At 43.6% G+C, this 17062-nt stretch overlaps 1 protein-coding gene across 9 annotated transcripts in view; it reads right to left on the bottom strand.

The window, feature by feature from the left end:
• Positions 1-17062, bottom strand: part of Nek11 (NIMA related kinase 11) — a 253223-nt gene that overhangs the window by 68349 nt on the left and 167812 nt on the right. For all 9 annotated transcript variants that reach the window (XM_045136965.1, XM_045136962.1, XM_045136961.1 and 6 more), the window contains one exon: positions 7232-7392. In XM_045136965.1, coding sequence (XP_044992900.1) covers positions 7232-7392 — 161 coding nt within the window. The remainder of the gene's footprint in view (positions 1-7231; positions 7393-17062) is intronic.

The raw sequence follows: 17062 nt of genomic DNA, 5'->3' as shown, positions 1-17062 counted from the left end.
CACTGTGGGATGTGAAACTGTGGAGGTGGTCAGGCTAAACCTTCCATGTGTATGTGAGTATAGGCTAGGTTCTTTACCTCAAATTTAGCTTTGTGTTTACTGGTCTTAGGATTTACTTGCTTTATGTTTGTTTGCTTTCTGAGGATGAATCACTATATTTCTCAATTCAGATGGCTATTCACATTACAGATCTTGTTAACATTGAGAAACAAACAACCTTTTATTGTGTGGTCCATAGGCTATCCCTTGGTTTAGATCAAACTACTCAATAACTCAACCTATAAAACTTTCCCTATACTATCTGTCCAACAACATGGATTTACCAAGGTATTAAGTTAGAAAAATATGTTGAAAGAACTTTCCTTAAGGGATATGTGAACATGCCTCATAAATGCCATATATTCTGTCTCAGAGATGCATGGGGTTCATGGACATATGAAAAGCTCTCAGAATCCTTCCAGAAAAGGAAGATCTAACCCTCCCAAATCTAACTGGCCCAGTGCACTGGTGGAAGCCCCAGAAACACTGAGAAATCTCCATCTGAACAGATCTACTTGCAGAGTTCCCTGTTGTAGTTTACTCTTTGTAGGATCCCGGTTCATTCTACAAGTTCATGGGACAACTATTCAGGGTTCTCCACAGATGGGGGAGGGAGACACAGAGAGATAGAGAGGATAAGGAATTCTTTTATGTGATTATGGTGAGTCCCAAGATTGGCAAGTCTGCAAGAAAACAGATGGTTTAGTTTGAGTCTGAAGACAGCGGGGGAAATGTCCCAATATAAAGTCAGTTAAGCAAGAATTTGTTACTTAAAAGGTCAGCCTATGTTCTATTCAGGCTTTCCACTGATTGAGACTCACACTAAATGGCAGCAGGCTTTACTTGGCCAACTCAATTAGATGTTTATCTCACCCAAACATCTCTACAGGAACACTCAGAGTAATGTTTAATCAGATATTTGAGCACCCCATAGTTCTGTCAAGTTGACGCAGGCAATTATTCTTCACATGAGTCTCAGTCTTCTTGAAATACAACATATTTTTCAATTCTAAGCTAAATCCATGAAAATCTCAAGATGTGTTCTAAAAGTGCTGTTCAAATATTAAGACTCAGACAGCTCACCTTCTCTATATAGTTACAAGAACATGATGTCCTCTCTTCACTGAGATTTACATTTAAATTAATGCCAGGACACCTGCCTATTATGTGTATATAAATACACACACACATATATATCCACATATATGTGTGTATGAGCTTATAACCATATCACTTATATAATTTACCCCAGTACATTTGATATTAATATACTCATTAATATTAAAATGCTAGCTAAATCTCCTTTTTGATTCAAGAAATATTTGAAGGAACTGGGAGCATGAAGCATGGTGTTAGATATACTAGTGTTGACTTAAAGGTAAAACCAGCCCAGCTTTCCTTTTAAACTGCTGGAATGGATGAGGGCAACTGGAGAGATGCCATTCCAAGGCAGCTTGTCTCCTGGCCCATTTCCATAATCACTGACTCTAGAGACTCCAGTCATGGTGTACCATTCAAGCTGCAACTGTGCGGTGGTAAAGATGAACAATGACACAGAAGAGGTGTTGCCATACTGATTAGAGAGCAACCAATCAGAAGCCAGTGCCAAAAGATTTATTATTTATTTATTTATTTGAGGTAGGGTCTCACTCTAGCTCAGGCTGACCTGGAATTCACTATGCAGACTCAGGGTGGCCTTGAGCTTACAGCGGTCCCCCTACCTCTGCCTCCCAAGTGCTGGCATTAAAGGTGTGCGCCACCATGCCCAGCTCCAAAAGGTGTATTTATCCAAGTCTACAGTAGGCATTGCATAGATTAAGATGCAGACGTGTCTTCTGTTCTCAGTGGCTAAAATCTGCTCAGAATGAGTGGGAAGAGACGTGTGGCTGCCCTCACAGTATGCCGCTGGCTCCTGGCACCATGTTATCCATCTGGTGATTAATCCCAAGTGGGCACAAATCTATAGATATGAGCTCAGAACAGACACACCTTCCGTGATGGCTTGAGCAACAGAGAAGTGCTCAGCTGAGCTCCGTCTTAAGGAGACCCCAGGCACATTGCCACACTCACTGATCCTCGGTTTCAGTTGATGTGCAGGTGTAAAGGAGCTGACTTCTCCATTTTTGTCACTTCTCTCAAAGTCATCTCGCAGGAAGTAATCAACATAAGGCACCATCTTTTCTGCTCATGCACAGTCATTCTGGACCCCGTGTCTTCCTGAGAGGCCTCGTTTGCATGCGTCAGGACCACCTTGCATCTGGCCATGAGCAGCAGGCAGTGGCTGCGACACCAGCGAAGGAGTTACATGGCTCGTACACGAATGCAGATATTGCAACTCTTCTAGGGTTTAAAATTGTTTTCCCTCCAATTGTAACTCTATTTGGTGAGATAAAACCTGCATATACTGAGGTGTACAGATCTGTGTGTACAATGCCATGTGTCTTTCAAAACTACACGTTCCCAAATAGGCGCCATCAGAAAAGAAATGAAGATATCCCTGTCATCCTCTGAAGTTCCCTTGGCTTCCTTCCAGCCAGTCCCTCCACCTCGTGTCCTAATTTCTATTACCATGATGTCTCATCTCTCTCTCTCTCTGTCTCTCTTGCTTTTTCTCTTTCTTTCTTTCCTTCCTTCCTTTCTTTTCTTCTTTCTGCTTTCTTTCCTTCCTTCTTCTCTCTTTCTTTCTCTCTCCTTCCCTTTCTTCTTTCCTCCTCCCCCTTCCTTCCTTCCTTCCTTCCTTCCTTCCTTCCTTCCTTCCTTCCTTCCTTCCTTCCTTTCTTCCTTCCTTCCTTCCTTCCTTTCTCTTTCTTTCTTTCTCCTACCGAGTCACATCCACCCCAACTCATCATCAATTCTTCACTAAATTAGCCTTTCACTTAAAAATATGCACCCTCCTTCCAAAATCCACAAGTTCTTCCTGGTACAAATACAGATGGTCTGGCATTTCCAACTGCATGATCTTCCTGCCCACTCTGTGGCTTCTCAAAATTGCCCGGCCTTCACAACCTGGGTCTTCCCACATACAGCTCCCTTGCTTTGAAACGCTCCTCCCCCATTCCCTCTGCTCAGCTCAAGGGACTTGGCTTTTCATTCCTCAAGCCACAGCTGAACATGTCATCGGGACATTCTCACTGACTCTAAGTCACCTCATAGCCCCTCAGAATCCATCTCCTCCACCAGTTCTGCTTCTTCAGCTCATGGTTGCTTCTTGCATGTGTTCGTTTGTTGACTTATTTGCTAACTGCACCATTAGATTACACCCTGCAAATATTCATTTGCTCGTTCATTCTTTCATTACACAATGTCTACTGAGCATTACTCTGTGCCAAATGCTATTCAAGGTGCTATGAATACAACTGCAGACAAAGAAATACAAAGAATATTTTCCTTCCTGGTTCATTCTAAGATAGAGATAGGTCACAAGTAAATTGTAGTAACTCAAATGTTAAAAAAAAAAAAAAAAAAAAAAAAGACTACAAAGGAAAGTAAAGTAGGAAGGTGGCAGAGAGAATTCTCAGGCCCACGAGGGCTAGATTCTTTGAGGCGGCCAGAGACCTCCCCGGGCAGACGTTGCAGAGCAAAAGCATGAAGATAGGGAGGAAGAAAGTTAGTTTTGTACTCGTGAGCAGAGCATTCCAGGCTTCCAAACACAGATGTGTGCCTATGTGTTTCCGAAACGGGGAGCAGGCTAGTGCGGGTGGACGGGCCTCTAACAGCGACTCACGTGGTAACAAGGGGAAGGGGCTCTGTGAGGTAATGGGGAGCAGGAGACCCGTGCACAGGCTTTGCCTTTTACTTTGTGTGAGGTGAGAGGGGGGGGTGTCACTGGGAAGTCAGTTTGAAGTCACCACAAAATCCCCCTGGGGAAGTGACAGGGTTTGTGGTAGGGAGAGTGGAACTAAGTTGTGGTCATACTCCATACACTGAAGGTCAAGCCAGTCGGTTTTGTTTACAGAGTGGGTGTGAATATGAGTAAAAAGCAGTAAGCCAAGGTTACCTTAGGAGGAACTGTGGACGGGGCCAAGGAGTTTATTGCTGAATTCAGAAAGTCTACAGTAGATCCACAAGACAGACATGTTATTGGATACTAGAGTTCTGGCATACCTTTTTTTTTAGCTGTTTTGAAGCAGTGTCTCCCTCTATCTCAGACTGACTTGGAACTCACCCTATAGCCCAGACTGGTCTTAAACTCATGGTGATCCCCCTGCCTCAGCCTCCAATTGCTGGAATTGAAGGTATGAGTCACTACACCCAGCTAGATTCTCTAAGGAGACAGAAATGATGATCAGATTGAGGGATTTTCCATTAATAGATCCTATCTAAATACATGAGAGTGTAATGTCCATGAAGATGAGACTGTATCTATTCTGTACCACAGATGCAATCCCTACCACACTCAAGTATATAATCTGTGGATAAATGATACAATTGACAACCCACCTACTTTCTTTTCTGTGAGTTATATTACTAGGAAACTACCTCTCTTCTTCAAACTGTATCCACGACAGCCCTAAATTTCAGACACCAGAACGCCGAGGTGACCGTCTCCCTTTCCTGTGTACTCAGATGCACCTTCCATATCTCAGTTTGGTCTCCTCAGCTGTCAGGCCCTTGCTTGTACGCATCCATAATTCATGGGGAAGACAGAGGATGTTGCTGCCCTTAGGGCAGCCAGAGGGTACCTCTGTGGGGGCTGCCCGGGGATCAGGAGGCTGAGGTCACAGCTCCTGGCTCACTGCTGAGGCCACCTTCTGCCCTAACATGTCCATAGCGATGGGAATGCAGAGCCACATCTGCAAAACTCCGGCTGCAAACGAGTCCTCCTGGTTCCCACGACAGTGACCGTGACCGCTTCTGCTGTTGAATTCAGAGCTGTTGACACGTGACTGCTGCTGGGTCCACATTCTGCTGCGAATGGATGCCTTGTTTACCCTGCATTATTAAAACCCTCAAACTGCAACTTTCTCTTTTTAATGCTTTGGCTCCAGGCAAGTCAGGGCTTGCTTTAAGGTTTCAAAGACATTCACAGGTAGCCAACGGCACAACTCTTTAGACATTTTGGATCACAGTGTGGAGAAGAGGAGAAAAAGAAAGTGGGGCTGGTGGACTTGGAGATGTAACACTCACTCAAGACATGGAGTGATGGATTTCCCAGGTGCTGGTGAGCCCAGGTTCCTCCTGCTGCACACCATTCCCCAAGGTCCAGCAGTCAAGCACCCCCACTCATTCTTGATTAACTGTTTAATCTCTTTACAAAACATTAGTCCAATAGTATAGGGAAGAAAGCCCTGCAATTTCAAGTAAGTGTATTGTGCCGGGAATGGTGGTGCACGCCTTTAAATCACAGAAGTGTGGAGGCAGAGATAGAAGAATTGCTATGAGTTCAAGGTTAGCCTTAGGCTACATAGTGAGTTCCAGGTCATCCTGGGCTAGAGCAAGACCCTGATTTAACAAAAAATGAATAAAAATAAAAAACAAATGTAAAAATGAAGTAGTTATACTGAGAGAAAAAGAGAAAGAATTTTCAAGTTTCTGAAAGGAAGTCCTGGCTTTATGCACATATTTACAGATGACTGTTCTCAACTTGAGTTTCAGCTTTATTCTCATTTAAATCTCAGAGAATCAGCTGGAGAGATGGCTCAGCAGTTAAGGCACTTGCCTTCAAAACCTGATGACCGGGGTTCACTTCCCCAGTGCCCACATAAACTCAGGTGCACAGTAGCACATGCATTCTGGAGTTCGTTTGCAGTTGCTAGAGGCCCTGGCACACCCATTCTTTCTCTCTAGCTCTTTTCTATCTAAATCTGCTTGCAAATAAATAAACAACAAAATAAATAAAGGCATGTGCCAGTATGCCCAGTCAATTACATTTAAAATAAACAAGTAAATCCCAGCAAGTAAGCAGAAGACTTGGTTCTGAATATGGTATGAAATTCATTACATCATGATCCAGGTTTGCATATTTCAAAGCTGATGGCAGGGCGTAAGAATCTCCTTTTTCTTCTACCATACTAACTTCCACAGTAAGTTCCAGACTCACCCTCATGCCCAAGAGTTTCCACAGTGCATGTCTGCTGGTTTGATTCCCAGCAGTCACTGCACTTAGATGAAGTTAAATCTTTTCTCTGCACTGTAATTTCTTAGTTTGTAAAATGGGTTGCAACCCCATAAGTTGTGAGCAGGGCTGGAGAGATGGCTTAGAAGTCAAGGCACTGGCTGCTAAGCCTAAGGACCAGGTTTGAATCCCCAGAACCCATGTAAGACAGGCGCACCAGGTGATGCATGCGCAAAACATGACACACACGATTGGAATTTGGCTGCAGTGGCTACAGGCCCTACTGCACCAAATTCTCTCCCCCCTCTCTCTTGCAAGTGTGCTCTCTATCTCATAAAAAAGAACTTGTGAGTAGAAAATGAGATAGGGCTTAGCACAGCACCTGGCATGTGCAAGGTAGCCCTGTTTCATTAGTCTTGACTGTTTCCTCAGGTACAATATGGGCATATGCCTCCAGGAGGCAGGTTCTTGCCCTTTACTCATGTATTTGTTATCTAAAGTCTCTCACCTTTCTCTCCCCCCCCATCCTTTCCTTTGCTTGGATTTACACCCACACCCTACTAGTTGCCTTCTAACTTCTTCTCACTTCTCTTACATAAAAATCAAGACACATTTTTAGTGTTCTTATTGAACATTATGATGGATTTCTGACTTGCTGTAAGGATGGAGCACAGGGACTGAAAGTAGCTAGAAAGGGCATCCTCTGAGATTAGGATCTGTGACTCCACAGTTAAACCAGTCTTTATATATTTGTATTTGCATTAGACTTGCTGAAAAGACTAAAAAAAAGTTTAGTTACCAGGCAGAAGAGCATATTAAAATGTCCCATTGCCCCTGTTAAAGGGACACTCACAGTGCTTATTAAATAAAGGAGGCATGACTTAGTATTCAGGCTATACATTGTACACACTCCCCACCATGTCCTATGGGGTACTGAAGTGGTCAGCCCTTCCCTGAACCATCTTGAAATTCCATGGGGTCCTACCTACCTCTTCACCTTGGGAATCAGGGCTTATCATATGGAGCCATCATAAAAACCCAAAGCCTTTCCACCTCCCCTTCAAGCTGTGTTGGGAGCAAGTCCAGGCAGTACCTCGGACAGGTCCTCCTCCCACGCCTTGGGAGCAGGTTGTATACCTGTTGGTTTGCTAGGTAAGCTGGCGGAGCTCCCTCATCTCTTACTTCCCCTGCTGGTTCTGAGGACAAGGTTTCATCTTCCTGCTCTTCACTCTCTTCAGAACAGGAATCAAATACGTCGGCATAATACTCTTCAGCCACAAGCGGGTCTTCTGGGATCTCTGAAGTAAAGAATAACCAACAAGTACCATTATCAAGGCGTTAATGAGGCTAGGAACTCTGTATTTCCCCCGAAGACTGGCCCTGATAAAAACTTCCTGGTGCACAAGGCTGAATCTTTGGAACAGCTTTCTGAAGGTATCTGGCTGAATGTAACAGCAGCACTAGGCAAGATGAAAGCAGTGGAGAGACAGGAAGAACACACTTGCTTGCAGTGACCTTTGATGTTAGGAGAGCAAAACCACGGAACAAGAATAAATTATCCATGCTAAAACTTTTGCATTTAGAAGCATGAGTCCTTATTTAATATGGAGGTCTTTAGGAGGAAAATTAGGCTGAAATAACCAAGCAGAAGGGCCCTGTGATACAACACACAAAATTTTGAGTTGAGGTGACAGGAATGAAGTAGCATTAGCAGTGTTCTGGAACTTTCTTTTTTAAAAAGGAAAATGGTAGTAGTGAGACAAAACAACATGGGTAGACTATAGCAATGGCATTCTGTCAAGCTGGGGAAAATACCACAATACTTTTGTAACAGATTATGGAGGCTTTTGAAATGGAGTTCATTCTGATAGGTCTCATTTACACCCACATGCACCATTTATTAAAAAAAAAAAAGAAAAGAAAAGAAAAGAAAAGGAGAGGAAAGACTTTCCATTTAAGCTGATGCCAATAACCCAAGTTACTTGAGACACTGTTATTCATGACTAAAATAGAGTTGGTGCCTGTTGCAATCTTCAACAAAGAAAGGAAAATGGATCACATAGCAATATAACAATATACTCCAAACTGCTAACAGGGACAAGAAGTAGAGAAATGTCTTTAGATGGGAAGAGCAGGAATCATACAACGATACTCTACCACAGTAAAATGGCACCACACTGACTTCCAAGAGAAACAATTGTTCTGAATTGCAACATAAAGCACTAATTTTAATTCCTGGTTTCTACTTTCTTTCTAATGGGGAAATACAGAATTTGGGGCCACAAAAAGCGTCATTTGCATTTACTTCTATCTCCTTTTGTATAAACAATTTAAAAACAATATTTAAATTTATTGAGCCTCGATGTGGTGGTTTGAGTCACATGTCCCTCATAGACTCATGTGTTTTGAATACTTGGGTCTCTAGCTGGGAAATCTGGGAGAAAATATGTGGCTGGGGGTGGGCATAGAGGGGTTATAGTCCAGCTTCCCTCCTTCCATATCCCAGCTCACTCTTGCTGCTTTCAGTCAGCTGATGTGGTAAGATGTGATGCCCCAGCTTCTTCTCTATCATCCTCCTCCCTGCCATGCTGAAACCTGAAACCTGCCATGCTAAAACCCATGCTGAAACCTTTACAAGACTGTAAACAAGGACTAGAGAGATGGCTTAGCAGTTAAGGTGCGTGTCTGTGAAGCCTAAGGACCCATGTTCATCTCTCTAGGTCCCACGTGAGCCAGACAACCAAAGTGACACAAGTGTGCAAGATTGTACATGCACACAAGTAGCACACATGTCAGAAGTTTGATTGCAGTGTCTACAGGCCCTGGTGTGCCAATTCCCTCTCTCTCTCATAAAAAGACTGTAAACCAACATAAACCCTTTCTACCCTTCAACTGCTTTTGGTCATGAGGCGTGTCCCAGAAACATGAAGATAATGACAGCACCCAATTTCTGCAGTTAAATTTACATAAGGGTAATCTAGATGAGTAGCTTGAAGATTCTGTAATAAGTAGTTGATGAAAGTATAAATATATAGGGATGCTTCATAGAAATTCTCATTCATTTCTACTTCTGTAAAAATGGGGTTTTCAATTAACTGACTCTAGAGCCATTTGATAGTAAAATATATAATAGAAGTTAAAAAAATACAGGTAAAAGAAAACTTGAACATCCATTCATTAACTATGTTTTCCCATTAAAATACGAAATATTATATGGTAGGTTCAAAACTATTCAGTCAAAAGACAAAGATTACTCATATTCAGAGCAGCCTTTATCCATTCTGAGGAAGGCATGCAGTGAGGAGTTTATTCACTCCATAATTTCAACCCAGCCTGTTTTACACATTGCCACTTTCCACTGAGGACCAGGTAAGGTAAGAGATTTGTATGGAAGGGGCACATTTTATAAGACTATTTATAGTTCCTTCACATTCAGAGTGACCGAGAGCCCTAGCAAGTGAAGTACATAGAAACCATCTTCAGCTTCACCGTGTGCTAGATGAAGCCATGGACAGAATCACATAGCTTCCCTCTGCTGTCCTCCTTCTCTCCTCCCCACCTCCCTGAATCTCTGTGTCTCTTTCACAGTTGCATATTCCATCTTATTTCTTATTTCTCTCCTCCCAGAGTCTATTTTAAAGTTATTCATTGATTCACTCATATTTCCTCCCTCCTTTCTTTTTTCACCCCTCCTGCCCTTCCTTTGCTTTCAAATTTGATTATGACATAGTAGGGGAATATCTGCCTTGCTGTCCAGCGCAGAGAAATGTGTTGCGTGTGTATACATGTTAGACTTGACAACACAATGACTTACAAACTCATCTTGAGAGTTAAATGCTCCAAAGTTTACTTGTGGTAGTTTGAATTTATGTCCCCCAATAGACTCAACTGTTTTATTAAAGCTTACAACTTGGATTTCTGACAGCCTGGCTGGAAGAGGTGTCACTGGGGACGGGTTGTGGGGTCTGGCCTAAATGTATGCAGAGTGCTTGAGTGCTGCCTGGGTTCCTGCTGTTTCTATGCTGATTTAGATTTGCTCTTGATTGTGGTGGTGGTGCTGGTGGCTTATTTTCTCTCTTTTTGGATCTATAAAAGGGGGCCAGACTCTTCTGCCATCAGTGGAACTTCTGGAGCTGTAAGCTTGAAATAAATCCCTTCCTCCCACAGACTGTGTCTGGTTTGGAGGTTCATCTCAGCAGCAGGGAGCTGACTATAACACCACTCAAGCTATGCGTGACAAACTCTGGTGGTTTCCATTCTATTAAAAAAAAATTAATGCTATTTGGAACTCACAAAACTAACTTCTCAACGCCCAGCTTGAACAAGGCTAACTTATAATATTGGCTTTGGCATAGAAAAAGACCCATGTGTACATCAAGACTAACAGTGGCTCCTTAACATTGGGAACCAATTAAACTTTCTCATATATAAAATAGGGATGAATAAATGTACCTCACAGAATTATTGTGAACAATAAATAGTATAAAAGATGGAAAGCATTGGATATGGTAGTGTAGTATGATCAAACAAATGTTGTCGGACATGGTACAGTATGACAAACACTAAAGTTTTGCCTATTAATACCCAACACCAGGAAGAAACATATCAGATAAACATAAATATATGCCCAGTACAAAGTGTTTCTTTATTTTAACTATGTCAGTTCTTATAATGCATATAGTAACTGACTCAAATAAGCAGTAAGAAATGATGGCCTTCTCTCTGGTTTTCTTTCTGCCAGACTCCACAGGGACCCATGGGCACTGCATCACTCTGTTCTTTCCCAATGTCCTTTCAGTCCACTGGAGCCTGCAGGTTCCCCTCAAGCAGCTCAGGGAGGGAGGGGCTCCTGCCACGGGAGTTCTTCAGTGGGGATTCTACAGAGGCCTAGCTAGTCCGCACTGGGCGGTTTTCAGGTCTATATGGTCTCCGTCACAGTTACCTGACTGACTTGGTTGTGTGGAAGCAGACAGGCAATACACAAACAAATGTGTGGCTATGTTTCAATAAGACTTTATAAAGGCATGCAGGAGACCAAGTCACATCTGTACGACCCAGACAAATCTTGTCCTTGAGAAATACCCAGTCCCTCCTCCTCTGGCAGGGCTCACTGGGCACACAGTCTTGGTCCCTCTCCCTCTAGAACCTACGATTCCCTCCTAGGAGGAAAAGGCATGATCAAGGGAAAGTTCCTTTCTGCTCCAGATGCCTGACTTGCGGGACAGACTGGGAAGGCTCCACCTGCAGAAATTCTTCTGCTGGGGGTGACAAGGAAGGTGGGCGGTGACACGGCATGTGTATGTCTATGTACATGGGTACCATGGCATGCATGTGGAAGCCAGTGGTAACCTCAGGGTTTTGTCCTCTCCTTCCCCCCCCTGCCCTCTTTTTTTTGAGACAGTCTCTCCTGTTGTTGTTTTTGCACCTGGGAGGGTCACTAAACTGGCCTTGTAGGCTTTGGCATTCTGCTAGCTCCACCTCCCATTCCTGGCTGTGCCCCTTATTGCCAGTCACTTGGTGTCTGGCTCACGGAGTAAGCGCCTCTATCCTCCGGCCATCTCCCCAGCCCTGCAGAACTTCTTCGGGATGCTTCACAACCATGGTGAATCTTAGAAAAGGGTTTGCTCCCAGAGGGAGAAGAGCGTATTTAAACTGTTTGTCAATCTGCATGTGTTTCTTTCTTTCTTTCTTTTTTTTTTTATGTGGGCCCAATTTGAAGGCTTGTTCAGCTAAGGCTCATTTCTCCTGTCACTGAGGGAAAATGACCTATGATAAATAGCTTTCATTTCCTCACACCCTGAAGTCAGCCTCATAACAGATGCACTGGAGTGGCATTCCAGACTTCCTCTGTGCTAGGTGGGCGGTGACACGGCATGTGTATGAAGGAATCCAATTACTGCTTGCTGTCTGAGAGCTTGGACACCCGTGTTGCAAATCCATGCTGGAGAAAATTAGAAGCCACCACCTTGCTCCAGGAAAATGGTGGCCTTTGTTAGATCCTTCAGTCAAGACACAAATAAATCCTCTCTAAGAGGACAGAGCATCAGGGTCACTGGCAGAGCTCATTAAATTAACACACAGTACCGGGTCCCACCACCGAAGATTCTGATTCAGTGGGTCTGGGCGCAGTATCTGAGAATGTGACGTCTAACAAATTCTGTGCCAACACTGGTGCTGGTGGTTCAGGGACTGCACTCTGCCAACCGCTGCTCTGGGACGTGACCAGCTCAAAGGAAAGTAGTGGCAGACACTGGCCAGAAGCAAGAAGATAGCATGCTCAGTTCTGTTCTATTCTGTTCTGACTCTACATCTTCCAGTCTTTGCACACTAAACACAAAGCATGAACAGAAATAGACTACTTTAGAAGAGCTCACACTGTGCTATGAGTTGCCAGTTACTTCCAGTCTTTATGTAGAGTACCAATAATGAGACTATTCTCATTTCATTAGCAGGGGTGCACAAAGCCATGAGTAGTCTGAAGTCAGTCTTCCTTGCAAAGTTTCAAAAACACACTCGTAACCATTGTAATGCTTGACCATTGTTACAAGGCTTTTGGTTAGACCAGGATAACACTTTATATATTAATATATATAATCTGCATATAGACAGAGACAGAGAGAATGAGCAAGCCAGGGCCTGTAGACACTACAAACAAACTCGACATATGCGCCACTTTTTGCATCTGGCTTTACATGGGCATTGGGGAATTGAACCTCGGTTGTTAGGCTTTGCAGGCAAGTGCCTTAACCACTGAGCAATCTCTCTAGCCCCAGGATAACATTTTTTTTTTTTTCTGGCCATTTCTCAGTTACAGAGAGTAAGGCTCAGATAGGCTAAGAACCAACCAAAGGTCCCAGGTGCGTGTACAGTGGACATGAAATTAGAATACAGATGATTGGAAGCCCATCTTTCTCCTGCTGAATTAGTACCATTTTGACATTAATTTGGGACTTTCATCTTTGCCAGTAAAACTGTTTTAGAGTAAAGTCACAATTGTCTTCCCAGACACACTGAAAAGAGATATTCAGCAATAAGGAATGGAATTTTGACTTATGGGAGAAAACAAAGTGAAAATTAAAGCTTAGTTATGCCAGCAAATTGTCTTAAAGGAGATGACACTATTAGATGCTAGGGGCCCTATAAAAACATAGCACCATTGCTACTACCTTCAATCTCAGATGGCTCCAATTTGAGTGCATATCAGCATCACCTAGAGAGCTCGTTAAAGCAGACTCATGTTCCCCAACATTTCTGAGTTGGTAGACCTGGGACAGGTCCTGGGATCCTGCATTGCAGATGCTGCTGCCCACACGTGGAGAGCACTGGCTGTGTTGCATAGGACCCTCAAGGAGGAAAAAACAGGCCTAGAGGTGAGCTGGTACTCTCTGTTACTTCAGCTCTATTTCACCACACCTTTGTTTGAATATGCATGTAGATGTGGTATGTGCAAATGGTTTATATGTTTGTTTATGTGTGAACATGTGTGTACGCATGTTTCAATGTGTGTGGGCGTGTGTGTGTGTAGTATATATGTGGAGGATGCAGGCCAAAGTTGGGTGTCTTCCTTAATCACTGAGACAGACTCTCTCACTGAACTTGGAGCTTACCCCAATTCCACTGGACTAGCTAGCCAGCAAGCCCCAGAAACCCTCCTGTCCCTGCCTCCCCAGCCCTAGCATACAAGTGCCTGCTGCCATACCTGGCTCTGACATAGGCACTGGGGATCTGAACTCTGATCCTCATGCTTGCATGGCAAGCACTTTACCAACTGAGCCATCTTCAAAGCCTCGGTACCAGCTGCTCAGGATTCTAAAATAATAATAATACATACATTATCTTTTTTTTTTTTTTGAAGTACAATCTCACTCTAGCCCAGGCTGACTTGGGATTCACTATGTAGTCTCAGGTTGGTCTCACATTCACAACAATCCTCCTCTTACCTCAGCCTCTGCAGGGCCAGAACGTTTATCTTTTCCTAAAGAGCATATTTCATGAAACAGGGACATTGCCTCAGGCAAAAACCAAGGTTCTTCTTTTTTCTTAAAAAGCTTAGTTATTTACAAGGAAGGTCTGCCCTGTGCACTCACTGCTATTTCAATTTATTATAACCAGTGGTAATCCCTTGAGCAAATGTGTGTGACAGACTTTCCATATTGGCTCTCAAAGGTAGTCCTCAGAACAACATCAACAGGACCACTTGGGCTCGTAATAGAAATACAGGTTCTCAAGGCTAGAGATGGCTTAGAGGTTAAAACCTTGGCCTGCAAAGCCAAAGGATCTCCATTCAACTCTCCAGGACCCAGATCAACCAGATGCACAAGGGGGCGCATGCATCTGGAGTTTGTTTGCAGTGGCTGGAGGCTCTGGCATGCCCATTCTTTCTCTCTCTCTCTCTCTCTCTCTCTCTAATAAGTAAATACATAAAATAATTTAGAAATACAAGTTCTCAGCCGCTTTCATCCCTGACTTAACTGAATCACAACGTTTGAATGAGTCTTCCAGGTGAACCTGATTCATACTACTTTAGCACAAAACTGGCTCTTAACATCTGTCAAAATAAAAAGCATTTATACTAATGCTCCAGGTAGACAGGAAACTCCAAAGGCAGAAGCTACACTTGTCCTGTTCTCCATGGCATCTCAAGTGTATGGCTCAAGGAAGACACTCCAAACTTACAGAATCAATGAGTTCATAGATCTCTAAAAGATAAGGGCCTACAAAATCACAATGTCATATAAAAACAACTTCTGAATCTTTGTTGGGGGTGGGAGTAATGGAGGGAAGGAAGAAAGGTGGAAGGAGGGGTTGGAGAGATTGCCCAGTGGTTAAAGGTACTTGCTCCATAAGTCCGCTGATTGGAGTTCAGATCCCCAGCCCACATATAAGGCCGGATACAAAGTGGTCCATGCATCTGTAACCCCAATGCGTCTAAAGCAATGAGAGACAGGAGAATCCTGAAGCTCACATTAGCCAGTGACAGACAAGAGAGACACTCTCCCAAGGTGGAAGGAAAAGACCAACAGTCAGAAATTGTCCTCTGTCCTGCATACACGTGCTATGACACAGGGGTGCCCATATACACACATATTACACACACGCACACAAAGAAAAAGCGGAAGGAGATAGATTCCCCCCCCCAAGCATTCCGCCTCCTTTCTTCTCTCACATCCATGCTGAATTTATCTGTCAGATGGTAGACTGTGGATCATGAATGTCAAGGCCCATCTGTGTATGTTGGAGCTCAAGCTTGGTCCCCATCCCATGGGGCCACTAAGAGGTAGTGGAGCCTTTCAGATGTAGGACCTGACATCATATCTTGGATCACTGGGAGCGTATCCCCTAAAGGGTGCAGTGGGCCCTATGTCTCAACGTTCCTCTTTCACTTCCTGGCTGTGACGTAACTTTGCTCTATCATATACTTTCCACCATGATGTGCTTCCTCACTCCAGGCCCCAAGTGCAATAGTGACACCTGACTACGGATTGAGGCCCCCACCCCCAGAAACTGTGAGCCAAGATAAAGAGAAAACTCAACCCGGGTACTGGTGATGATGAAGAACGCATTTCTATATATACAAAATGTCCAAGTCCATCCGACAGCCCCGACAGATTTGTGGATGTTCAAGTTCAGATGACCAGAGTGTGATACCATTCCTTGGTAGAGTTGCTTACTTCACGTGTCCTGGGATCTGCTCCAGCCACAAGGCCACTCTCCTTCCTCTTTGTGTTTCTAATAAGCATGTAAGGATCAATGCTTGCTGGGGACAGTGACCGAATGTCTTGTGACTTGGGAGATTCACTTGCATCCTTCACCCAGAAACCACAATATCTAAAAGACACTTTAAATAGTTTCCATTTTATCTACCATTTAGAAAATCTCTATAAAGAGAATGCTATTTGTTCTAGTTTTGTGAGACAGACTGGGGGTAGGCGGTGGTCCTCAGCAACAGACAGCCGCCCAGAGATGTTCTTTCTTTTCCTTTCGTGTTATTGCTTTGAAGAGGACAATGGTAATATTCCATCAAGCCAGAAAATACTGAACAAAAGTTATTAGAAGACTTCAATAAGTACAAACCAATTTATTGTTATATGTCACTGTGCTTTCTCCAAAGACCATGTTTTCTCACGACAAATTGGGACTGGCAGTACTCAGAATAGTAATAGTTATTATTTCACTGAAAATGCAGGTCTTGGAGGATTTCAAAATATCCTAAAATGGGGCTGGAGAGATGGCTTAGCGGTTAAGCGCTTGCCTGTGAAGCCTAAGGACCCCGGTTCGAGGCTCGCTTCCCCAGGTCCCACGTTAGCCAGATGCACAAGGGGGCGCACGCGTCTGGAGTTCGTTTGCAGAGGCTGGAAGCCCTGGCGTGCCCATTCTCTCTCTCTCCCACTATCTGTCTTTCTCTCTGTGTCTGTCGCTCTCAAATAAATAAATAAAAAATTTTAAAAAAATATATCCTAAAATGACATTTATGAGCATGAAAGATTGCTGAAATTCATTTTTTTTTAATGAAAGTGGCTTAAATAAAAAAAAAATGACTTCCTCATATGCAGAGAAAACTTACTTGCACGCTACAGCGTTCTCAAAATGACAAGGACAACACCTTTAAAAGGGACACAGATAGATACACCCAGTGTCTGTGCTGAGCTGCCTCCAGGGCCCCCATTTTGTGCAAGGCAAGCCAAAATTAGAAAAAAAAAATTAAAGCAGAAATTGAAACCCTGGAGGATAGCTACTGCTTCTGAGAAAAACTACTCTCTACCAGGAGTGATGTCACAAAGCAGTGACCAAGAGGACAATTATACTTATTGGCTGTGTGACCTTAGGTGACTTTACTCCCGTGGGCCAAAGTTTTCTCGTTTGTGGCGGTGTGTGGTGGTCACTACTACTGCAGTCCTGCCTGACACCCGTCAGATGTCCTCCGGCATGTGATTGCTAGGCTCATGTTCTAGCCGCTGTGGGGGCTGC

The sequence above is a fragment of the Jaculus jaculus genome, chromosome 17 (assembly GCF_020740685.1).
Source record: "Jaculus jaculus isolate mJacJac1 chromosome 17, mJacJac1.mat.Y.cur, whole genome shotgun sequence".
In the NCBI taxonomy this organism is placed as follows: Eukaryota; Metazoa; Chordata; class Mammalia; order Rodentia; family Dipodidae; genus Jaculus; species Jaculus jaculus.
The sequence above is the reverse complement of the archived record's forward strand: the minus strand, read 5'-3'. Positions and strand labels throughout refer to the sequence as shown.